General features: G+C 63.0%; 1 protein-coding gene and 2 long non-coding RNA genes across 4 annotated transcripts; 1 reads left to right on the forward strand and 2 right to left on the reverse strand.

Annotated features, from left to right (window-relative positions):
* Positions 1 to 259: 259 nt before the first annotated feature.
* LOC138850527 (uncharacterized) lies at positions 260 to 5,456 on the reverse strand. 2 transcript variants are annotated; one of them, XR_011390358.1, is made up of 2 exons: positions 4,907 to 5,456; positions 260 to 1,173 (listed from the first exon to the last, which is right to left on the reverse strand). It is a non-coding gene; the product is annotated as an uncharacterized lncRNA (long non-coding RNA). The 2 variants fall into 2 exon arrangements; XR_011390357.1 differs by lacking the exon at positions 4,907 to 5,456 and adding an exon at positions 1,274 to 3,495.
* Positions 5,457 to 7,053: 1,597 nt separating this feature from the next.
* LOC138850528 (uncharacterized) lies at positions 7,054 to 9,631 on the reverse strand. Its single transcript, XR_011390359.1, has 2 exons — positions 9,506 to 9,631; positions 7,054 to 7,808 (listed from the first exon to the last, which is right to left on the reverse strand). It is a non-coding gene; the product is annotated as an uncharacterized lncRNA (long non-coding RNA).
* Positions 9,632 to 10,396: 765 nt separating this feature from the next.
* Positions 10,397 to 18,441, forward strand: NES (nestin). Its single transcript, XM_008264301.4, has 4 exons — positions 10,397 to 11,328; positions 12,367 to 12,491; positions 14,074 to 14,147; positions 14,372 to 18,441. The coding sequence occupies exons 1-4, from the start codon at positions 10,546 to 10,548 to the stop codon at positions 18,007 to 18,009; spliced, it is 4,620 nt and encodes a 1,539-aa protein (XP_008262523.4). The 5' UTR covers positions 10,397 to 10,545; the 3' UTR covers positions 18,010 to 18,441.
* Positions 18,442 to 23,025: the final 4,584 nt, after the last annotated feature.

Consider the following 23,025-nt stretch of genomic DNA (forward strand, 5'->3'; position numbering starts at 1 on the left):
TCTTTGTGACTCTGCCTTTCAAATAAAATAAATGAAAAAAAAAAAAAAAAAAAAAAAAAAAAAAGAGGACAAGAGGCCCAACGATGGGTCAGGCCTGGATCTCCTGCTCCCTCCACAGCCAAGTAGCAGCAGGACACTGACAATCCTCCGGGATCCCACAGGCTGGGCAGGAGCAGTCTCCCAAGAACGAGGGGCGCTGTGAGTCTTGGGTTTTTTATGTATGAAGCAGCAATACTAACAGACAACAAAGCCGAGCCTCCTCTTTGCCACAGTCCCTCTTTATGTCCAGAATAAAGTCACAAGCGAGAGTAGAGGCCCCTTCTTCGCTCCAGGCCTCCCCACTGGCTCCCTGCCCAGCCCAAACGGGCTCTCCCCCGACTCACACTGACAGCGGGCAGGGGGTCTCCTCCTCTCCCTGCAAGACCACCGGGCCGGGGCCAGGGCCTCCTGCTCCTGCCCCAAGAGGGGCCGCATGCTGCAGCCAAGGGCAGGGGCCAGGGGGTGGGGAGACACCAGCCAGGCCTTTGCACAGGGGACTCTGCTGTTTGAGTGTGGGGTGGAGGAGGTGAGGGGCTCTCTCACTGGTTCATCCAACTATTGTCTCCTGAGCCTCCCCCCACACTCACCCCTGGGAGCTCTTGGGGACACAGAAATGAATAAAATGAACCAGCTGTCTGCTTTGATGAGGCCTGGGCCGGGGTAGGGGGGCGCGGAACCGGCCTTTAGAGGGGAAAGGTGGACAACGAAGACAGGAGTGCCGCAGTAACACCTAACCGCATTGTGGTGAGCGCTGTGAAGGCAAGGGGCAGGGACAGGGAATCACTGTCAGAGCCGACCTCAGTCCCGGAGGGCAGAGGGGGGGAGGGTGCTCCAGGAGGAACCCCAGGGCCCGGAGGCGCTTGGCTGTCCTGTGCAGATTGTGCAGGACCCCGAGGGTCTGAAGGCGGTGCTGAACATTTCTGTTTCTTACTTTGTGTTTGAGAGGGAGAGACAGACAGTGCTCCCATCCGCTGGTTCACTCCCCAAATGCCCACAACAGCCAGGCCTTGGCTGAGCTGAAGCCAGGAGCCCGAAGCCAGGAACTCAATCTGGGTCTCTCATATGGGTGGCAGGGACCCAAGTACTCGAGGCGTCCGTCCCCTGCAGCCACCCAGGGTGTGCATCCGCAGGAAGCTGGAATTGCGAGCAGAGCCAGGACTGAAACCCAGGCCCCCGAATGTGGGACACAGGCATCTTAGCTGCGGGGTGAACGCCCGCCCTAGTCAGTTCTTACTTTAAGATCAACAAAAAGCCAGCAGAGGATCTTCTTAAAGGGGGCAGCCTTCCTGTGTGTTTTTGGTTCCCTGTGGCTGCCGGCAGAGACGGACTGGGGAAAGGGGGAGTGGAGACTGACCAGCCTAGGGTGGCGCGGTGCTGAGACGAAGCAGAGGGTGGGGAGAAACATGGTGGAGGGCGCACAGCTGGGGGTGAGGGGACGAGACAAGGGGGCGTTGAGAATGCTCTAGGCTCCTGGTGTGGGCACCGATGGCTGCTGGTGGTGTTTGCAGAGATAGGAAAATGCTTCAAGCTGGGTGGCCGCCATGAGGGTCCTTCTGGATGCAGCTGCTTGTCTGAACCCAAGGGAGCTCACCTCAGCCCGAGCCCTGGCACCCCCTCCTCTTTTCTGCATTACCTCCTTCCACCCCACCCGTCACTGGCTCCCAGCCCATCTGATCCCCGCCGGGTCTCTGGCTCCCACTCCCGGTGGCTGGAGCTGTCATCTGCCTCGGCTTCTCAGCCTCGCTCGTCTCTTTCTGGAAGGAAGTTGTTAAAAAGGGTCTCCTTTTTCCCAGGAGACCCCTAAGGGCAGAAGTTCCCTGGTCAGAGCAGGGGGTCCCTGAAGGCTGGGGCTGCGTCTTTCCCCAGAGACTGAAGCCCCTCCGGGACTGGAGCCAAGTCTGGTGCCCCTCCCCTCCCCTCCAGGTTCCTGGTGCTCTAGAACTTTCCTTCCCACCACCCCCCGGGGCGCAGGAAGTTACAGTCATGGACTGGGAGCCGGGATCAGGGAGGGGCCGCTCACCCTGCTCCTCCAGTCTGGGCCAGCCGTGAGAAAGTCCCTCCAGGTTCCCCTCCCAGCCTCCTCTTCCCGTTACCCAGGGCTTCCTTTCTCAGCAGTGCACCTGGGAACTAAAGCACGGGGCCCCCCCACCCACCACCGTGCCCAAATTCTGGAATGTCACCCTGGGCACAGCCTCCTCTTGTCTGAAGCCCAGGCCCCTGGGAGCCCAGCCACGGCCACGGGAGAGGCTGAAACACCTTGGGTAGCAGAGGGCCCTGGGCCTGAGAGGCTGGACCAAGGGCGGCCAGAGAAGGTGGAAGCGAGGGGCATGCGCAAATAGCTCCACGGTCCCCACACTTGGGGGCATGATAGAGGGGGCATCCTGGAGGAGGCTGCTTGGGGAAACTGAGGTAGAGACAACCCCCTCCTTCATCCCACCTCCTTCCGATCCCCCGCTGCCCACCCCTACCAAGAGAGAAGCATGGAGCTGAGAGAAAGGCGACATCGAGAGACTGAGGGCACAGCTGGGACCAGCGGGGACAAAGCCCAGGAGGAGGTCAGAGCCCAGAAGGGCCAGGAGAAAGGGGGAGGCACAGCCAGAGGAGGAGGGGGAACAGCGAAGAAAGGGCCCCCGGAGCGGGGGTCGGAGGAGGGGCGGCCCTGTGACCCCAGCCCAGACAAAGAGCTGCCTGAGGAGCCACAGGCACAAGATGGATGGGCCGGGGTGGGGGGGAGCTCCTTCATGCTGGGGAATGAGAGGGAGCCGGCTCTGAGGAGGGGCCCGGGGGTCCCCTGCCCCTTGTTGGCTCCCCTGCCCTGCCTCTAGTGACCTCGGGAGTCCCCAGGGTGGGTCCAAGGGGGGAGGGGAGCTGAGTCCAACCAGGGCTTTCTCCCGGCTGGGCCAGTCCTACCTGAGCACCACGGGGCAGGGTAGAGGGCGGTGGGGACCCGGGGGTCCTCCCTGTGGAGGGTCAGTCCGTCGGGGACCAACAGGGTGGGTGCCCCCCACGCAAGGCCCAGGGAGGCCCAGCCGAGCCGGGCACGAGGTGGCTGTTCTCGCCCCCCATACAGGGGGCCCAGGGCCAGGTCTCCCCGCCTCTCCCTGGGGCCAGGCACCACTCTCCTGACCCCTTGGCTTCCTCCTGCCCTGTCCCGCTTGGCGCTGCCAGTCGAGAAACCAGTTCTGTTCCTGCCCTGGATAAGGATCTCGGGGCTGGGCTCTTCCCAGGCAGCCGCAGAAACCTGGCAGACAGACAGCCCCCGCCCCGCCGGCTGCCGAGGCCTCCCCCCTGCAGGCGGCCCCTTCCTCCCCGCCTGGCCCAGGGCCCACGACCACCTTCCTTCAGGCCCAGCTGGCCCCGCGCGCCCTGCGTTGCTCTTCAGGCGGCGGGACCTCAGGGAGCCCCTTCCCCTCCTGTTCTGGCTGCAGTGCCCCCCACGCCCCTAGCCCCAGAAGTGCGGGGGACCCTCTGCAGTGCTGCGCCCTGGGAAGTCTTCCTCGCCCCAGCGAGGCCAGGGCCCCTCCCCCGGCTTCTTCCTTGTGTGCCCCAGCAGCTGGGGCCTGCTCCCCACCCCAGCCCCCCCTTTCCCAGGAGCGTGCGCCTGAGCCGCCTCTGCCCCTTCCCCAGCCCCCCCACGCCTCTGCCCCTTCCCCAGCCCCCCCCCCACGGCTGCTCTCATCTCTTGCTCTCTCCCCCCACAGCAGGGTCAACCCCTTGCCCAGTGACCGGCACCGAAGGGGGGCCGGGTGAGATAGGGTTGACCCCACTTAACCCCAGCCCCCGGTCCCCTCCTGAGTCATCCTTTACTCCGGTGACATTTCGGTCTCTCTCATCTCGTGCAGGGGTAGCTCCCTGGAAGGGCCTTTAAGGGTCATCCCCTCCGTGCTCCCCCTCCTCACAGAAGCCTGCCTGACCCCTGCCCCTGCTGCCGCCCCAGACACGGCACGCACACCCATCCTTCCCGTCCCAGCCTCTCCCAGCTGGATCCGCAGGGATCCAGCCACAGGCGGGGGTGAGCAGGGAGGACCCCACGGTGAAGAGGAGGGCAGTCCTGGAAGCCGCTGAGAGCTGGGGGTGTCGCGAGGCGCCTGGACTGGGCCTCGGCCGCCACCCCCGCCCCTTGAGGTGAACAGGTGTGTCAGGCCAGGCTGGGACCCAAGCTGGTGACTCAAGCCGGAGCAGCCCGCCAGCTGCACAGTCCCCGCAAGGAGCCCTCCCTTCCGGCCGCCCCAAGGTGGAATTTTAGAAGCTGGGAACTCTAGAACCAGAGAGCCAAGGGCTGCGGATGAGGGGGCCGGGGCAGGCGTGCGGATTGCAGGCTAAGGTTTCAGCGGGAGAGCAAGGGCAGGGCGATCCTGGGCTCCTCAGAGGCCCGACCCAGCCCCTAAACTCCCCTCACTGAGCGGACCCAAGAGGAGCCAGGCCTAACCCCTCGCTGGGCTGTATCCGGGCACCGGAGTCCCTGCTGTTTTCACAGCCAGCTCTGCCGGGCTGGGTGCTGGGGAGCCCCCGCTCCTGGCCACCAGCCTCTGGCCGTCCAAGGGCTGCCAGGGTCCCAGCTCCAGCCCTTTTTTCACGGCTAGAAATGCAGGCTAAATCTTTCAGTGAGCACTTTCCTGCCATTGTCCTTCTGTCATCACCACCCTCGACTCAAATCAGCCAAGGAACTATGGAAACACAGAGGCAGAGATCTAAGGTCACAGTGCCCAGGACCCAGTCCCAGGGCAAGAACATGGCCCGTACCAGCTGAGTCCCAGTGCCCGCAGGGAAGGAGAGCATCCACCTGGCCACAACCCTCACTCACTCCTTCCCAAGGTTTGCCCCCGGTTCCTCCGGGGAAGTCCTTCCTGAAGGCTAACTTAAGTACCTCCTGCTGTAGCTTCAGGCACACATGAGAATGAAGTCCCAAGGACAGGCTCCTTTCTTCCAGGGGCTCTGGGACAGGGAGGGGGAGGCGTGTGGGCTCTTAGATGGGGGAAAAATCCTCCTTGTCTCTCTCTTTCCCCTGCTCCTCCCCTCAATCTCTCTCCTTCCTCCTCTCTCCTTAGCCCCCCACTCAGCCCATGGCTCCTGGCTGGCCGCCAGCATTGTTCCTGCCTGGCTCCCCTCCGCCTTCCCTCCCTGGCTGCCCCCAGCTCCCCCCGGCAGAGAGGCAGGGCGGGAGAGGAGAGCTGTCTTGCCCCATCCTGGCCCCCTCAGCGCTCTGCCCCTCTGGTCCCCACGGACGGCCCCCACCCCGGCAGGGAAGGCCAGGAGCTTAGGTTACCCAGGGCCCCTGGTATTTTGAATGCCACCAGCTCTGGAGGTGACTACACTTCCTCGCCCCCACCCAGCTCCCTGGAGGGACCCATGTCCCTTCTAGATCCAGTCTGTCCCCTGCCGTTCACCCAGTGTCCTGAGTCTTCCCCTCACACACACTCCCAGTCTGCCCCCCCCACCCCCCACCCCCCGCCCGACTGCTGGCAGAGCCCTGCTAGACTCAAGTCCTAGAAATGGGGTAGTTCGGAGCGCCTTGGGGTCCTGGCTCCACCTGGTGGCTTCTTAAGACATCGCACCCAGCGAAGGGGTCTGGTGGTGGGCCCAGAGCTGGGCAGGACCTCAGGCAGACTGAAGCACTCCTGCAGGCTGGCAGGCCTGCTGGCCCCAGACTGGATCCTGGGTCCCTCTCCTACTCGGCCAGAGGAGCAGCTGATGGTGGAGAGCCCCTGCCTCTTCCTCCTCATTACCCTCCAAGAGCCCTCAAGGCAGGGGTGTCCTCAGAATGAACTTCTAGGCCAAAGAATTCTCTAGGAATAGCTCAGGCAGGAGCCAGAGCTCTCCAGAAAGGACAAGAGGCGGACCTTAGGCTCCAGGTGGACCGCTTATGTCCAGATTGTTAGAGTCCTGGGGGTTGAAGAGACCGCCGAGGTCCTCGGGAAGAAATCCCAAACCGAGTCCCCAGAGAGTGGCCATGGTCCTGTGTTTGACGCCCTCCAGGGGCAGGGCACCCGCTCCCCCTGGTGGCAGCCCTCTGCACTACAGAAGCTGGAGCAGGCGCTGGCTCCCTGGCGGGCTGACACCCTGGCCCCTGCAGCCTCCACTCACTGGGCCTGGGTCTGCTCCTGGACCCTCAGGAGAAGGCGCTGGGCCCTTTTACCGGAGAGCCCTTCAGACACTTAAGATGACCCTGCCCTGCGAGTTTATGACGTTCTCGCTCAGCGATGCGCCTCCACCACCCCCACCCCGCCCACAGCCTGGGCCGCAGGCTCGGCTCCCAGCGTCTTCCTCCTCCTGACCCCGAAATGCTGTCTCTTATCTCCTTTTTTCCTTCCATCCTCCCTCCTTCCCTACCCTCCCTTCTTCCTACCTTCCTTTCTTTTTCTCCTTTCTTCTTTCCTTCTAATTTGAAAGGCAGAGTAACAGAGACAGGGGGAGAGAGAGAGAGGTCTTCCATCCGCTGGTTCATTCCCCAAATAGCCACAATGGCTGGAGCTGGGCCAATTCGAAGCCAGGAGCCAGGAGCTTCTTCCAGGTCTCCCATGTGGTTGCAGGGGCCCAAGCACTTGGGCCATCTTCTGCTGCTTTCCCAGGTGCATTAGCTGGGAGCTGGATCAGAAATGGAGTAGCCGGGACTCAAACCAGTGCCCATATGGGACACTGGCACCACAGGCAGTGAGTTTACCTGCTACGCCACAGCACTGATCCCATGATCCCTTGTTTTTAAACTTACCTATCTATTTATCTACCTATTTAGTTTATTTGAAAGGCAAAGTGACAGAGACAAAATTCTTCCATTTGGTTAATTCCTTAAATACCTACAATGGCTGGGACTGGGCCATGCTGAAGCCACGAGCTGGGAACTGAATCCAGGTCTCACACATGTGTGGCAAGGGCCCAAGTGCCTGAGCCATTGTCTGCTGCCTCCGATGGTGCAGGAAGCCGAAGTTGGGAGCAGAGCCGAAGCTTGACCCCCGGCACTCTGATGTGGGAGCGGGCGCCCCACAAAGCCTCTGCAGTGCTGCTCTGAACGCTCCTCTGTTTTTTAAAGATTTATTTATTTGAAAGACAGAGTTACAGAGAGACAGAAAAGGAAGGGTGGAAATAGATCTTCCATCTGCTGGTTCACTCCCCAAAAATCTGCAACTGCTGGAGTTGGGCTGATCTGAAGCCAGGATCCAGAAGCTTCTCTGGGTCTCCCTCGTGGGTGCAGGGGCCCACGCACTTGGACCATCCTCCACTGCTTTGCCAGGTGCATTAGCAGGGAATTAGATTGGAAGTGGAGCAGCCAGGCTGCAAGCTGGTGCCCACATGCCAGCACTGCAGGCACTGGCTTTACCTGCTCTGCCACGGTGCTGGCCCCTGCTTGTTTATTTTTAAAGATTTATTTATTTGTTTGAAATTCAAAGTTACAGAGAGAAAGATTTTCCACCTGCTTGTTCACTCCCTAAACAGCTACAATGTTTGGGGCTGGGCCAGGCCAAAGCCAGGAACCCAGAATGCCATCCAAATCTTCCATGTGGGCGGCAGGGACCTAGGCACGTGGGCCATCTTCTGCTGCTTTGCCAGGTGCGTTAGCTGAGATCTGGATCAGAAGTGGAACAGCTGGAACTCAAGCCAGTGCCCATATGGTATGCCAGTGTTGCAGGTGGCAGCTTAACCCGCTGTGCCACAGCACCGACCGTGTGACCACTGTTTAAACCAGGGTGGCATCACCCAACGAAGTCAAAGATGTGCATTGTTCCTTATAACCAGAGCTCCTCTCCTAGCGTGCCCAAGAGTACGGCAGGCACCTGTGCACCGGAGACACAAGCGAGAATGTTGGCAGCAGCACGGGTGGTCATGATCCACACACACACACGCACGCAGACGCACACACGCATGCACACACACTCACAGGGTGAACATTTTGTGCTCTCATGAGGTAGATGTTACGTCCCATTTCCTAAAGAAGCGGAGACTCAGGCTGGTTAAATGCCTCACCAAGACCCAGACCCAGATCTCCAGAGCCTGTGCCCCTAACAGGAGCACGCATGTGCGTGTGTCCATGCGTGTGTGTGCGTGCGTGTGTGTCTGTGTCTCCTCCAGTGGGGTGCTCAGACCTAGACTCAGCTCTGGGGATGTGATCAGACCAGCTTGAGGCCGGCCACTCGGGCAGCAAACACCTCGTGGGAGCCGAGAGCGGCAGGGCCTCCGGGGGCAGCCAAACACAGGCCTGGCCTTCAGCGCCTCCCCGGCGGCCCAGCCCCAGCTGGTGTTCAGTTCTCTTCTGCTCACCTCTCCCCAGAGCTGGGCGTGTGCGTGATGGTAGCGGAGGAAGAGGGGTTTTCAGCAGGGAGAGGGATCTGGGTCCAGAGTTGCTCGCCTCCTGGCTCCTAGAGGGCTAAGCTGGCCTTGCATGAATGACTACAGACGTCTCCGCTGGTTCCCCTCTGAGCGCCCCAGCCCCCAGCATCTCCTTTCCCAGGAACCATGGAGCCTGAGTAGGACTGAGTTAGGTTCCAGATGTGCAATCGTGGACGTGTTACTGAGTGGCTTCCCCAGACAGAAAACCAGGAATGATCGTGGTGATACTATGACCTGCTTTACTACATAAATGTTAGGGTTTTTTTTAAAAAAATCCTATTTTGGGGGGCCGGTGCTGTGGTGTAGTGGGCTAAGCTTCTGCCTGAGGCACCGGTATCCCACATGGGCGCCGGTTCGAATCCCAGCTGCTCCACTTCCTATCCAGCTCTCTGCTGTGGCCTGGGAAAGCAATAGAAGATGGCCCAAGTCCTTGGGCCCCTGCACCCATGTGGGAGACCTGGAAGAAGCTCCTGGCTCCTGGCTTCAGCTCAGCTCAGTTCTGGCCGTTGCGGTCATTTGGGGAGTGAACCAGTGGAATGGAAGACCGCTCTCTCTCTCTCTCTCTCTCTCTCTCTCTCTCTCTCTGGCTCTACCCCTCTCTGTAACTCTTTCAAATAAATAAAATAAACTTAATAATAATAAAAAAAAAGACCGAGAACAGAACTCCCCGGGGTGACGGGTAGAGCCTGCTTCAGCGTGCTCTGGGGATGGCTGGCGAGTGGACTCTGTATCCAGCACTGCAGTGTTGCATGGCCCACCTGTCCAGGGGCCCACAGCCATAACCAGAGGGACAGCCCCAGGCCACACAGAGATGCCGGTGACTCTGTGGGACCACAGAGAAAGACAGGATGTCACCTGGCAGCCCCTATGGGGGCCTCATTTTACTCCAAGTGCTTCATAAATTTATTTTCTGTTTCCAGTCTGGTAAACATTGACGTTGGCCCCACCAGGCTATGGGTGCCTGCTCCTTGCCTGGGACCCATGACCTCTTGGGGTGTCTAAGGGCCCAGAAGAGAAACTTTCCACCCCGTGCCCACCCCACCACTCAGGGGACACCCCCAAGGACCCTAGGGATCTCGGATATTCGGCATCCCTGTCCCAGAGACCCCTCCCCCCCCACCTGCTTAGCCTTTATTCCACTTACCCCAGGTCCCACTGTGCCCCCGTGAGCGCCCTGCCGCCTGGACTGCGGGATCCATGGAGGCCGTTTGGAGAGTTACGTCAGCCCATGGAAGGGAAATATTAGAACACAGGCTGACCCACCACCCACGCTCAGCAAACTTGGACTTCCTGGGAGGGAGGGAAGAGCTGCCTCTGGGACTTCTGGATCGCATCTTTACGCCACCAGGCGGTGCTCTCTGCCTAAAAATCCCTGGAGCCGGGAGAAGATGGGGGCCCGTCCCTGAGAACTGGGGTATAGGAACCAGATGTAGGAAGGAGAGGGTGAAACAGAGAAAGCATTCCCAAGTCCGTTCCACGCGTTCCCTTTGTCTGGTCTCTCCCGTTCCTGACAGGAGCTAGGCAATAGTGTGTGCGTGTGTGTGCGTGCGCGTGTGTGTCCCCCAGTATCAGATATCTGATCCTTTTGTCCTCCAAGAAACCCCATCTCTCTCCAGGGTCAGCTTTTGCTATTTATGAAAAGTGTGGCCACGCCCTTTCAGAGGCCCATGGAGCTTCGCCTTCTATGGATGAAGAAAGTAAATCTTAGAGGAATTCGGGAACTACTGCTCTTTTGGGAGTGCTGAGTAACGGGATGCTCGCACCCCGGCCTCGGCGGCCCCTGCGGGCTCAGTTCTGTGCCTCATCTGCTTTTCTGGGCGTTGTGATCCTTCCTCACCGCGCCGCACCCGTCTGAGAGCCGCCACCGTCGCATAGGGTTCCTTGCGGCAGGGTGTCTCCCGTGGTCCACCCTCCGGCGCCCCGAGCCCGCAGGGAGACAGCCCCGTGCCGAGGCTGAACTCTAAGGGGTTAAAGCCTGGACCCGCCCCTTTCCCGCCTGGCTGGCGGGAGTATGAATAGCCTCGCTCCCACTCCCGACTCTCAGTCGCTCGGGCTTCTCCCCGCCCCGCCCCGTCATTGTCCCCTCCGGTCGCCTTTTTTCTCTTCCGTCCTAAAGGCTCCGAGGGCCGCTCCCTTCTCCCGGTGCCCCGCGTCCGTCCACCCTCGGTGGGTCAGACGAGCAGGATGGAGGGCTGCATGGGAGAGGAGTCTTTTCAGATGTGGGAGCTCAACCGGCGCCTGGAGGCCTATCTGGCTCGGGTCAAGGCGCTCGAAGAGCAGAATGAGCTGCTCAGCGCGGAGCTCGGGGGTCTCCGGGCGCAGGCTGGGGACTCCTCCTGGCGGGCCCGCGCCGACGATGAACTGGCAGCCCTGAGGGCCCTCGTGGACCAGCGCTGGCGGGAGAAGCACGCGGCCGAGGTGGCGCGCGACAACCTGGCCGAAGAGCTGGAGGGTGTGGCCGGCCGATGCCAGCAGCTGCGGCTGGCCCGGGAGCGCACGGCCGAGGAGGCAGCCCGCAGCCGGCGCGCCGTCGAGGCGGAGAAGTGCGCCCGGGGCTGGCTGACCAACCAGGCGGCCGAGCTGGAGCGCGAGCTGGAGGCTCTGCGCGCCGCGCACGAGGAGGAGCGCGCCAGTTTGAACGCGCAGGCTGCCTGCGCCCCCCGGGGCCCCGCGCCGCCCCGCGCGCCCCCCGCGCCCGCGCCCGAGGTGGAGGAGCTGGCCCAGCGGCTGGGCGAGGCGTGGCGCGGGGCCGTGCGCGGCTACCAGGAGCGCGTGGCGCACATGGAGACATCGCTGGGCCAGGCGCGCGAGCGGCTGGGCCGCGCGGTGCAGGGCGCCCGCGAGAGCCGCCTGGAGCTGCAGCAGCTGCAGGCGGAGCGCGGCGGCCTCCAGGAGCGCAGGGCGGCGTTGGAGCAGAGGTTGGAGGGCCGCTGGCAGGAGCGGCTGCGTGCCACTGAGAACTTCCAGGTGAGAAGGTGGCAGACCTGCATGAGACCAGGCTCCAGGAAGCCCCCAGGAGGCTCAGACTCCTTCGGGAAAGGAGTAGGGCATGAGTGACTGCCAAGTCGGGAGCCGAGCCACTTCTCAGAAAACTCGAACCTGGGGACAGCCCGGCTCAGTGGGCTGTCAGAGGCCTCTGCATATGCTTGCCTGGATAGGCAGGCAGGCCAGGACCCCTGGCAGCAGCCCCTTCCCTCCCCGAGGGCCCCTGCCTAGGTTGTGTGGTCGCTCAGCAGACGCCGGGCACACCCCCTCCGTGCGTCACCCCTGATTTGGCTCTCCAGGGTCCTTTGTACCCTCCTCTCCCTGCAGGAGGGCCGAGGGGCCTGGATCAGGGCCCAGCAGCCCCTCTCCCCTGTCTGGGCTCCTTGGCTCCTGGGAGCACATTCCGGAGGCCTGGGACAGCTGCTCCCCCTCACCCGGCACAGATGTGACCAGCAGCTGAGCAAACAGCCTGTTGCGTGGGCCAGACAGAGGTCTCGCCATGGCCACCCCCCCCCCCACCTCCTCTCAGAGGAGAAAGATTCCAGAACTTGTGGGAAGTGGAGGGGTGGGGGCCTGCTGACGGCCCGGCCATGCGGCTTGCAGTCCTGCAGGCTCCAGGCCTCCTGATTAATCGTTTTTCCTTCTGCCTCCACTTTTTTCTCCTCTTCTCTGTAACCCATCTCCTCTCCTCCCTCACCTCCCCCTTCCTGTGGGAGCTGAGTTCCCAGCATGTGCTACCATTTAATCAGCCTCCTCAGAGGAGGAGCCGGGCTGGGGGAGAGGGGGCCGGGAGAGGGGCTCGGCTCTTCTCCACCAGCACAGCTGGGGTTCCCTGGGTGGGGGTGGGGGTGGGGGTGGGAGTGGGGTGGGGGAGGGGGACGGGGGTCTGCTGTAGCTTCAGCAAACCAGAGAGCTGGAGACGCTGGGGCTGCTGCGGGCGGGGGCCACTGCGGGGCGGGGGCTGTAGGTGAGTGGCCCGAGGCCCCCACCATTCACTGACTCCTCTGGCTTGCTCCGCAGCTGGCCGTGGAGGCCCTGGAGCAGGAGAAGCAGGGCCTGCAGAGCCAGATCGCCCAGGTCCTGGAAGGTCGGCAGCAGCTGGCACACCTCAAGATGTCTCTCAGCCTGGAGGTGGCCACCTACAGGTACGGGTGGCCCCGGACCCACCCAGGCCCCCGGATGCCCACGCGCTTACCAGGGCAGGGGCCCCTTTGCTGAGGGGACCCAGAGGCATGAGTGGGGGCAGCTCTGCCCTCCCTGGGTTCTGTGATTCGAGGCCGGTCACTCGTGTACCAGCACATGTCCCACCTGAGCCCACCTGCTGCTCGCTGGGTCCAGGACCAGAGAAGTGGCCAGTGGCCAGCAAAGTGCCGCAAGCAGAGTGAGATGGCCTCTGGAGACGGGGCTGGGCACCCAGGGGGCATCTGCATGGGCCCTCGCCTAGGGGGGGGCGATGCCAGTCTCTGCGTGTGTGCGCACACCTAGGGAGCCTGTTCTTGGGCAGCCTCAGTTAGGAGACTTGCCCCCTCTCCGGGCTGCGGCCTTGCCTGGGAGCTAGGAGCTGCGCTAGGTGACTTCCAAGACCTTTCCTAGCCTGAACTTCATGGAGCCGGACTCCTCTCCAGCCCAGTGCCACTGGCCCTGCCCAGCCCTTTGCTGACCGCATTTCCTGTTGCCCCAGGGAAAACTGAAACCCAGGACCTGCTGGCCTAGCGTCCGTCTGAGCCCCCGGAAGGGGTTTTGCGCCTTGTGAAGGGTGGGGGCCCGGCTGTTAGGGGCACCCCCCTGCCAAGGCCTCTGCTCCCAGAGTCCATGGCAAAATAAAGGCAGGGGTGCTGGGGCATGTCCGGGAGGGGAGGGGCGGCAGGGTCCAGAAACAGGAGGCCAGTGAGGACCTGAGGAAGAGGAAGAGGAGGGAGGCGTGGCCCCGCAGCACTGCTGCTGCCCGGGGAGGGCTAAGGTGAGGCAATGGCCTCAAGGACCAGCCAGACCCAGAAGGCGGGAAGGGTGGAGCCCACGGTCAGCATCGCCTGGGATTCTTCTGTCCCCTCCCCCAGGGCAGGGGCACAAAGACCTCACCTCCCTGGAGGGGCTTGGGATCCCGGGTGCTTAGAGACCCCCTGACCCCCGCGGAGGGGAGCCCCTTCGGAATTTCACTGCTGGCTTCTGAAGCATGAAAAGGATTTGGAGAGCGGGAGCTGAATTCATTTCCTTTTGTCTGTTACCAGCTCTGGGGGCCCCCCTCGAGAGGGGGAGGGGGAGGAAGCCCATCCCATGGGAACGGCTGAGAATTCCCACTTTCTCTGGGAAGCCCCCCTTCGCAGACCCTCCAGATGGTAGTGTGCACAAAGGCAGTCATTAGCATGAGAATGGACCCCCGCTCCCCCCCCATGGCCCCAAGGATGAGGTCATCATCTTGCGGGTGCGGGTGCATGGAGGGGGTGGGGAGCCCAGTCCCAGCGATCTGTGCCTGCGGTTGTGGCACTGTGTCCAGCTGAGTGGAAATCTGCTGTGTGAGGTCCCCTGTGTGTCCCAAATGTTTGTGTGACTCTGCGTGCCCAAGTGTGTGGCGCCCGCGGATGTGTGACCCTGAGTGCGGCTTTTGTGAGATAGTGGCCAAAACCCAGCGGGAGCTGGACAGGCCCAGCCGGCGAGCTCTGGCCCGCTGGCTCTGTGCCCACGGGCTCGGGGCAGAAGGCTGAGCTGGCTTCTCCTCCCTCATCCCAGGACGCTCCTGGAGGCTGAGAATTCCCGGCTTCAGACACCTGGCTGCCGTGCCAAGGCTTCCCTCGGCTTCCAGGGTAAGAAGGGCGGCTGGCTCCCTTGCAACTCTGCCCCTCTTTGTTCTCACCCCAGACCTCCCTTTCCTGAGAGGCACCGATTTAGGCCTTAAGCCCTTGCCCCGGGCACTAGCGAGTGAGCATACCCTCTCCCAGCTCCCAGCACCCCGCACCCCACCAGGCCAGTGGGGGCCCCCTCTGTGCCAGGACAGACTGACCTGTTTCTTTCCTCTCTGCCTTTCCAGACCCAAAGCTGGACCTGCGTTTCCCGGGGACTCCAGAGGGCCGACGTCTGGGACCTTCACTCCCTGTCCTGAGCCCAACGCCCCTCCCCTCCCCTTTGCCCGACACCCTGGAGACACCTGTGCCAGCCTTTCTGAAGAGCCAGGAATTCCTCCAGCCCCGTGCCCCCACCTTGGCCAGCACTCCCATCCCCCCCACCCCCCAGCCTCCTATTGCTGCTTCTGATGTGGAGCTCAGGGCCCAGGATGCCCCTGTCTCCTTGCTCCCACCACAGGGGGGGAGGCAGCAGGCTGCGGAGCCCCTGTGGGCTGAAGCCAAGGTGGCCGTCCCTGCCAGCATCCTGCCAGGACCCGAGGAGCCTGGGGGTGAACAGCGAGAGGCCACTTCCGGCCAAGCCCCTGAGGATCCTGGCCCCTTGGCCCCACCCCTCAGCCCTGACCACCCCAGTCCAGAGGCTAAAGACAGAGAGCCCAGTGGGTCTAGAGCATCCAGCCTAGCCCAGGAGGAAGGTGAAGGGCAGATTGATGGGCTGGTGGAGGAGGCAGCAGCCGTGGAGGTCCAAGTGGTCAGCCAAGTGCAGCAGGCGGCACAGCCAGCCGGTGACCTGGACGTGGAGGAAACCGAGGACTCTGAGGGTCCTTTGGGAAAAGAAACCCAGGAGGCTCTGGGAGAGGAGATCCCGCAGCCACTGATGTCCCCAGGAGACCAGCACCAGGAGGCCCTGGAGGAGAATCAAGAATTGCTGGGGTCTTTGGGAGAAGAGAGCTCAGGCACGTTAGCAAGTGTAGAGACAGAAAATGAGGAGCCGTTGCAGCCCGTGGAAGAAAAGGACGTGGAGGTGGCGAGGCCTCTGGGAGGGGAGGCCCCTGAGCTGCGGGAGCCTGGGGGGAGAGAGGACCCACGGGCACCGCAGTCCCTAGAAGAGGAGAGGCAAGAATGGGGGGTGCCCCTCGCAGGGGGTCCTGAGACATTTCCAGGAAAGGAAGATGGAGAAACGGTGACGTCTCCAGAAGAGGAGGCTGCGGAGTCATTGGGAGCTCCAGAAGAGGAGAATCCGGAGCTGCATGGATCTCAAGAAGGAGGAGACCCCGAGCCACAGAGGCCCCTGGGAGAGGAGAGCCGGGGGTCCCTGGGGTCTTCTGAAGAGGAAGACCTAGAGGCGTTGCGGCCCCCACAAAAGGAGAACCAGGAGCCCCCGACGCCGGCAGAGGAGGAGGAGCAAGAGACGGCGCCACCTGCGGCAGAGGTGGACCTGGAGCCACTGGGGTCTCCTGGCAAAGATCAGGAGGGAGTTAGCCCTCCCGGCAGGGGCAGGGAGTTAGCCAAGTCGTCGGAAGAAGACAATGCGGGGGCAGTGAGAGCTGCAGAAGCAGAGGACCTGGGGCCGCTGACGTCTGCAGAGGGAGACCTGGAAATACTGAAATCCCTAGAAATGCAAGAGCCACAGTGGTGTCTAGAGGAAGTGGACCGAGGGATGACGCTGCCTCTCGGGGAGGAGATCCAGGAACGCTCAGGCTCTCTGGAAGAGAACCAGGAGCCACTGCAAGCCCTGGAGGAAGAGGAAGACGAGGGCGGCCACAGGGATGCAGCAGAGGAAGAGGACGAGGAGCAGTCGCCGTGGTGCCTGGGAGAGCAGAGGCAGGAGCTGCCGCGGCCTGCAGATCAGCACACAGGGGAAGAGGAGGAGGAGGAGGAGGAGGAGGAGGAGGGGAGCCAGGGCCTGGGTCAGGAACACCCGGGGAAGGCCGCAAGGGCAAGTGAGGAGGAGGCCGAGCTGGACCCCAGGCAGCCAGATGGCTGTGCTGGGAAGGAGGAAGAGGCAGTGCAGGGAGAGCTGCAGCTGGGTGCCAGGGGGACAGCCTGGGGGCCTCCTGGGAGCCCTGAGCCCAGAGAGCAGGGAGTCCCGGCTGTGGGGGCCAGTGAGAAGGAAGGCGCTGAGGGCCTGCAGGAGCCTGAGAGGCAACCAGAGCAGCCCAGAGCCCCAGACCTTCGAGCTCCCCAGGGGGTCCCAGAGGCGACAGAGCCCCTGTCGGAAGGGGAGGCTGCAGCTCCCGAGGGTGACCCAGTCTCCCCAGGAGTCACCTTGGCATCAGAGACAGCTGTGGGTGAGGCTGCTGTGGGAGCCGTGGAGGACCCAGGCCATCTGGCCAGAGAGGTGATGCAGCCACTGTGTGGGGAGGGGGGTTTGGAGGTCAGGAGGGTTCAGGGCTTGGAAGGCCCCCGGGAGGACCCAGAGGAGGCTGATGTTTCAGAGGTAGAGCCTCCAAAGGCAGAGCCCCCGCAGCCACCCGCAGGCAGGGAGGCCTCAGAGCCCGAGACGCCCCGGGGAGCAGGGGAGGGGTCCCCTGCTGAGACCCCAGGCCACACCGGAGGAGAGGCCCCTGAATGCAGGCCCCTGGGGTCGGAAGCAGATGAGGACGACTCACAGCTGGTGCTGGGCGCCCCAAGCCCAAGACCCCCTGAGCCCAGGTCACCCACCCCCACCCTGGGAGGTGCCCCTGAGCCCCAGCCCCAGGCTGAGGGGAGCCAGGAGGTCAGCTTCGGGCTGGAGGGCAGGGTTGAGGCCACAGGCCAGGTGGAAGGTGAGCAGGAGGAGCTGGGGTCTGGGGAGATCCCTGAGGGCCTCCAGGAGGAAGGGGAAGAGAGCAGGGAAGAAAGTGAGGCTGATGAGCTCGGGGAAACCCTTCCCGACTCCACCCCCCTGGGCCTCTACCTTGGATCCCCTGCCTCCCCAAGGTGGGACCGGGCTGGAGAGCAGAGGCCTTCCCCTCAAGGGTACGCCCCAGAGGAAGGCTGGGATCCTGCTGGCCTAGCCTCCCAGAGCCTCGGGGCCCCGCCCCCGGCAGAGGAGGAGGGAGAAGGGGACGAGGAGTGTGACAGGGACTCCGAGCTGTCCGAGGAATTTGAGGACCTGGGGACTGAGGCTTCCCTTCTTCCGGGGGCCCCCAGGCAGGCAGCAGAACCTCTGGGCCAGGTGCCCCAGCTGCTGGAGCCTGCAGCCTGGGACCGGGATGGGGAGTCTGATGGGTTTGCAGATGAGGAAGAGAGCGGGGAGGAGGGGGAAGAGGAAGAGGAGGAGAGGGAGCCAGGGGCTGGGCAGTGGGGGCCAGGGTCCTCTGCTGGCAGCCTCCAGAGAGGGGACTTCCTGGAGTCTGAGACCGTGGGTGTCAGTGTCCCCTGGGATGATGGCTCGCAGGCTGCGGTGGCCGATGCCCCCGTGACTGCCCTGGAGACCGAGTCTCAGGACAGTGCCAAGCCTTCCGGCTCAGAGGAAGAGTTTGACTCTGTTCCCTTGGAGAGGGAGGACCAAGGCCCTGGCCCCGTGGAGACCCCCAGGAGGGCGGAGGGCACGAGCCCGGGCACAGCGGACACCCTTGGGATCAATGGCCGAGGCCCCGACTTGGAGGAGTCAGAGCATGTGAACGGGGGTGTGGTGAACGGGCTGCAGCAGCCTGAAGAGGTGGGGCAGGGGAAACTGGGGGCCCCTGATGGGGACCGAGGAAGCCCCTTAGCAGAGGAGGAGGGGGCTGCCTTGAAGACCCCATGGGCAGGGGTTCCCTTTCAACTGGGTCCAAGCCCGTTCCTGAAGTTCATGCAGAGGGAAGGCGAAGGAGACTCCTGGTCCTCGGGGGAAGACTAGAAAAGCAGCCCTGGTCCCCACGGCAGAACCCAAGCCCTTGCGGCTCAGGGCGGCACCCTTAACTTATGATCTCCTGACCCCTGGTTTCTGTCCGAGAGGCCTGGCTGGCGAAGGTGAGACGGGGTTGGCCAAGGATCCTGTTCCAAGGCCTTGGGGATAAGAGCCTCGGACCCTGCCAGGGGCCATCCTGCCTGCTCTGTCCCGTAGGCTTCCGGCAGCAGAATCCCCATAGCAACAGACCCCTCTCCTCTGCACCCCACCGACTGGAAGAGGCCTGGGTTCCTCCTGCACCCCCCTCCTCTCTGCAGCGGCACCGCCCTCACTGGCTGTCTGGCTTGTGCCTCACGGAGGTGAAGGCTGCTCCTTTGTCTTCATCCCCTACCCCTGCCCTGCAGCTCGTCCTAGCTTGAATAAAGGATGCCTCTGCCCACAGAGCCTGGCTTCGTCCTTTCCCTGTCCAGGGGGGTCATCATGCAAGTGCAGAAGCCGAGAGAGTGGGGGGAGTGTGGGGAGGAGGTGGGATAGCCAGCCTTGGGCAGGGGGAAGAGCCCCCCTTCTTGTGAGGCCACTGCGGGGCATGGAGGCTCGGGCACCCAGAGAGCTGGGGGCTGCTCTACACCTGCCTGCGGGACACCAGTGCAGGTGACCTGGGTGCCTGAGAAGCCAGGCCAGTCATCATCTCGGCCCCCAGCACTGATTACAGGGATAAGCCCTTGGGGCCACCCCCCGCCCTTACATGTCCGCCCCCTGGCCCCTCGGTGCCGCCAGCATAATAAGCCCCCTTGTTCCCAAACCCAAACAGTTGTCTGCCTGTGATGTCTGCCTGGCTGGGTCAGAGCTGGGTGAGGGGAGAGAGGCCTGTTTTGCCTTAGTCTGGCTGTGTGGCCACGGGTCAGTGTGGAACCTCTCTGAACCACACAATGAGGGAAGCTGGGCCAGAAAGCTTGGGGCGACCTCCCAGGGCGGGGAGAGCGGGAGGGGGTTAGGGGAGCTGAGGGCTGCAGCTTAGACCTCCAGCAGGACACTGTCAGGAGCTGAAACAGGAGGCAGGGAAGAAGGGAAGTGGGGGAGGTGCTGGACAGAAGCTGTCGGGCAAGAACCAGCGGTTTGCTGCCAGTGAACTGGGCCCTTGGTCCCCCAACCCCACCCTCACTTCCCAGGAGTTCTCTGGGTCCCTCTGTAAGGTAGGGAGGGGACCAGGGATTCCTGGAATAGGTGGTGCCTGCAGGCCTTGAAGTCAGGATACCTAAATAGAAACCACTCCTGAGCTGAGCTCCACAGGGAAGGAAGATCTGGCGACATCTCTAAATATCCCAGCTGGGGGTGGGTTGGGGACTGCCAAACAAATGTCCCTCATTTGGAGACCATCCCAGGTCCGGGAGCAGCCTCTTCCTCCCCCTGTGCCCAAGGCTGGGGGCTGGGGAGGGGTAACAGGATGAAGTCCCAGCTCCTCCGGCCCCCACGGCTGTCCGCTGGCCAGGGAGCAGTGGCGGGGCCTCCCAGCAGACACACTGTCTGCCTCTCTGCTCCTCCATCCGGGTCTCTGTTTCGGGCACACACCCCTCTGCCCTAGGGCCTAGGATCCTGTTCCTTCCACCCCACCCTCCTGGCAACAAAGGCCCGCTCTCCTTCCTGTACCCAAGACCCTGTTTGATCCTGCCAGGCTGCCAGGCCTGGGGCCAGCACACTGGCCCCTGGGCAAGTGAGGGCCACTCCCCGCCCCTCGAATGGAACAGAGGCTCCCCCTGCTTGATGTCCCCAGGCCCTTGGGCACACTTCTTGAGCATGGGCTGAAGACAGAAGCTGAGCCAAGCAGCCCTTCCCTGGGGCCCTGGTCCCTTTCAACGCTGCTCTAACTGGCCATCGCTGCCAGTCACCCCCAATAGGAGGAGGGGTGTAAGTCAGACAGGGGTAAGGACTTCCCTGAAGTAGGAGAAAGTGCTGGGCTGTCCATACAGCAAGAGAAATGAAGTCTGGATGGTAGCAAGGACATTTCCAGTGGTGATACGAGGGGTGACATTTGCCAACAGCCATTTCCTGAGCAACCTACTATGTGCTGGCTGTTGCAGGCCCTGGGCATCCAGAGACAAAGAGCACGGCTCCTTGCGTAGGAATCTTTGCCTCCTAACTGAACAAGGACTGCTGGGTGGAAATCACATCTGAAAATGAAAATGTGCCCGAACGACGTCACGGCAGCAGAGAGCAGGGCGCCTCACCTGCTGTGGGTGGGGTGGGGTGGGGGATGGGAGTGGCGCTCAGGAAGGCTGCTCAAGACCAGGAGGGGCCGGCGGGGGAGGAGGCGGAAAAGCATTCCAGCCGGAGGGAACAGCCTGTGCGTGTCCCAAGGCAAGAGGAGGGAGTCTGGACTCTTCAGGGAGGGCAAGAAGGCCTGTGTGACCGGGAGCTGGGGGATGAGAAAGGAGAAAGTTCCCCAGGGGACCGAGGAGAGAGTCGGGAGTCTGGGCAGAGGCCTCGCCAGGACACAGGAAGCTGCTTCCCAAGGGAAGGAAGTGGGGAGGGCTTCCAAGGAGAGGTGACTTGGCCAGGTTCGCATTTGCGCACTGAGACAGGCAGCGCTCCCCGTGGTACCCGACGGTGGTGGCAGCGGGGATGGGGAGGCGAGCTGTAAGGGAAGCAGAGTCCCAGGACTCGGTGAGCCATCCTGGGAGACAGAGGGCAGCAGAAGTTTCCCGGCTGTTAGCCTGGGCAGCTGGGAGATGGAGACTGTGCAGGGGCAGAAGGCCTGGGGCAGGGTGGGAGAGGGGGCCTGGAGCTCGGGGGAGAGAGGACCACTGGCCTAGAGATGACCCAGAGGAGAGCGCATGGGATGAGGAGAGCCCGGCACAGGGCCCCTCCGGGGCTCCCAGCGGAGGAGCTGCGGGAGGACAGGCCTAAGGCAAGAGCAGGACCAGGGACTGGGATGTCTCCGGCAACCTGTCATGGCAGAAAGCCCCAGGAGAGCGAGGACTTTTGTCCTGTTCATCCTCTGGAGTCTAGCACAGTGCCCCGGAGCCCAGGGGGTGTGCAATAGACTCCTACTGAATACAGAGGAAGTGACTGGAAGGTCAGGACCCACTTCCGAAGGTGGAGTCCCTGGGGGTGGGGAGGGGTTGGGGAGGGAGCAGGAGGGGAGGCCTCCCCCTCCCGCCACTGCACACACACACACACACACAGAGGCGCAGGAGGAGAGGGGGGTTATTCTGGGGCCTCCTCTGGGTAAATATAGCCTCGGAACAGGGTGGGGCGGTGGGGGGGGGGGCGCCGGAGGTGGCTTCCCCGTTTTGTTTGGGACCTTCCCGTATAAGGCTGTGCTGGCTGAGGCGCCTGGGAGGTTGAGGTCAGGGGCTGAGCTCTCCATTCAGCCCAGCCTGAGGCTGGCCCTGTTGCTGCTGCTGCTGCTACCACCGCCGCAGCTGCCAAAGCCTTGGAGGAAATCAAAGGCCCCGGCTTTGGGCTTCGGCCAAGGGCGAGCGGAGGGCGGCCCCTCCTAAGGCTCCTGGCCTTCACGGCTGTGTGGGAGCCCAGCCCGGGTATGGGGGGGGTGGCTTCCAGGGTCCTCTCAGGAGGTGACAAGTCGGGGGGAGGATCTCAATCTCCTAGGGTAGCCTGCTGGCTAGCTGGGATCACGCCCTGACACCCTGCGGTCTAGCCTTTACCCCTCCCATGGCAGGTCTGCCCCCCCACCCCGCCCCCGGCTCTGGCCTCCAAGGTTACAGAATCAGAGTCTACTCACTGCCCACAGAGAAGGGCCCTGGCCCCTCAGTGCCCCGCAGCCCCCGGCCTCTCCCTGGGGAGGGGGGACCAGCTGCTGCCACTTGACCCTGCGGTGTCACAGCTGCTGTCAGCCGTGCCATCCTGTCTGCAGCCGCGGAGGAGGAGTGTGATTTCATTTCAGCTGGAATGCGCCCTCCGTGGAAGGAGGGGGCGGGGCAGCCAGGCCCACCCAAGCCCAGGAAACCCAAGAGGACTCTGGGCTCAGGGATGGGCCCCTGGGCGCCTCTTGGACACCTACTGCCACCCCACAGGGCAAGACCAGTATCAAAGCGAGTTGTGCAGCAGGGGGACAGAAGCAAGACTCGGGGATCCTCTGGGTGGCAAGAGGAAGCGTCCCCTGACACGGTGCTGATGGTAAAGGAAGGGCCTTGGTGCCCTGTTCCCGAGTCACAGGCCACCTTGGGAAAACCTGGTGACACAGTCCAGCGGCCAGGCCCTGGGAGGGTTGGCTTGGAGGACAGAATGGCCTCAGGTCTGGGTCAGCAGCCGACGGAACCAGGGGGCAGGAGGACCCCCCACCTCCCCTAGGGTCCTCCCGCCCCCTGCCCCACACCCAGGCCAAGTGGACCTGCCTCCTGCTCCCTGAGCCCTTCCCCAAGCCCTGCTGTCCTTGGGACTCCGACATAGATGTCCCACCTGTCCTGATGCTTAGTCCTGCTAGGGTGGACCCCAGGTTCCGGAGCCACAGCTCTTGGAGCAACCCCCCCCCGTGCCCCGCCTCCCCTTCAGCTTTTCCCTGTCCGGGCCTCATCTCCCCTCTCCCCAGCCCCTCTTACTCTCCCCACCCCCGGGACTCAGCTGCGGCTCCAGAAATAAGCCTGGGCAGGTGCCAGGAGGCCTCTGTCGAGGAACCCCTCTTCCAGCAGCTGCGCGCTCAGCTGCTGAACAAGCGGAGCCCCCGGGCCCCAGAGACCGCGGGGGCGGGGAGATGTCCAGTTGGCTCTGGCCCCTCCAGGTCCCCCAGGCCCCCATCCTCCCAGCCCCACTCGCCACTCAGGGACACAGCTCTCCTTCCAGGCCCCCCCTTCGCCTCTCCTCTGGCTCGCACCTACTTTCCTCTCCCCTTCCCGGCACCTCCCCCTGCCCCTGCATCGCTTGCTGTCTCCAGGATTCCTTCCTTTCCTGTTCACCACATCTGGCAGGCAGAACCTTAGCTCACTTTGATGGGGAAACTGAGGCACGAGCACTGGGAGTCTGCAGAACATGGGCTGGGGGCCTGGGGGCTGCCCCCTTGCAGACTTC

This window comes from Oryctolagus cuniculus, chromosome 7 (genome assembly GCF_964237555.1).
Source record: "Oryctolagus cuniculus chromosome 7, mOryCun1.1, whole genome shotgun sequence".
Lineage (NCBI taxonomy): Eukaryota > Metazoa > Chordata > Mammalia > Lagomorpha > Leporidae > Oryctolagus > Oryctolagus cuniculus.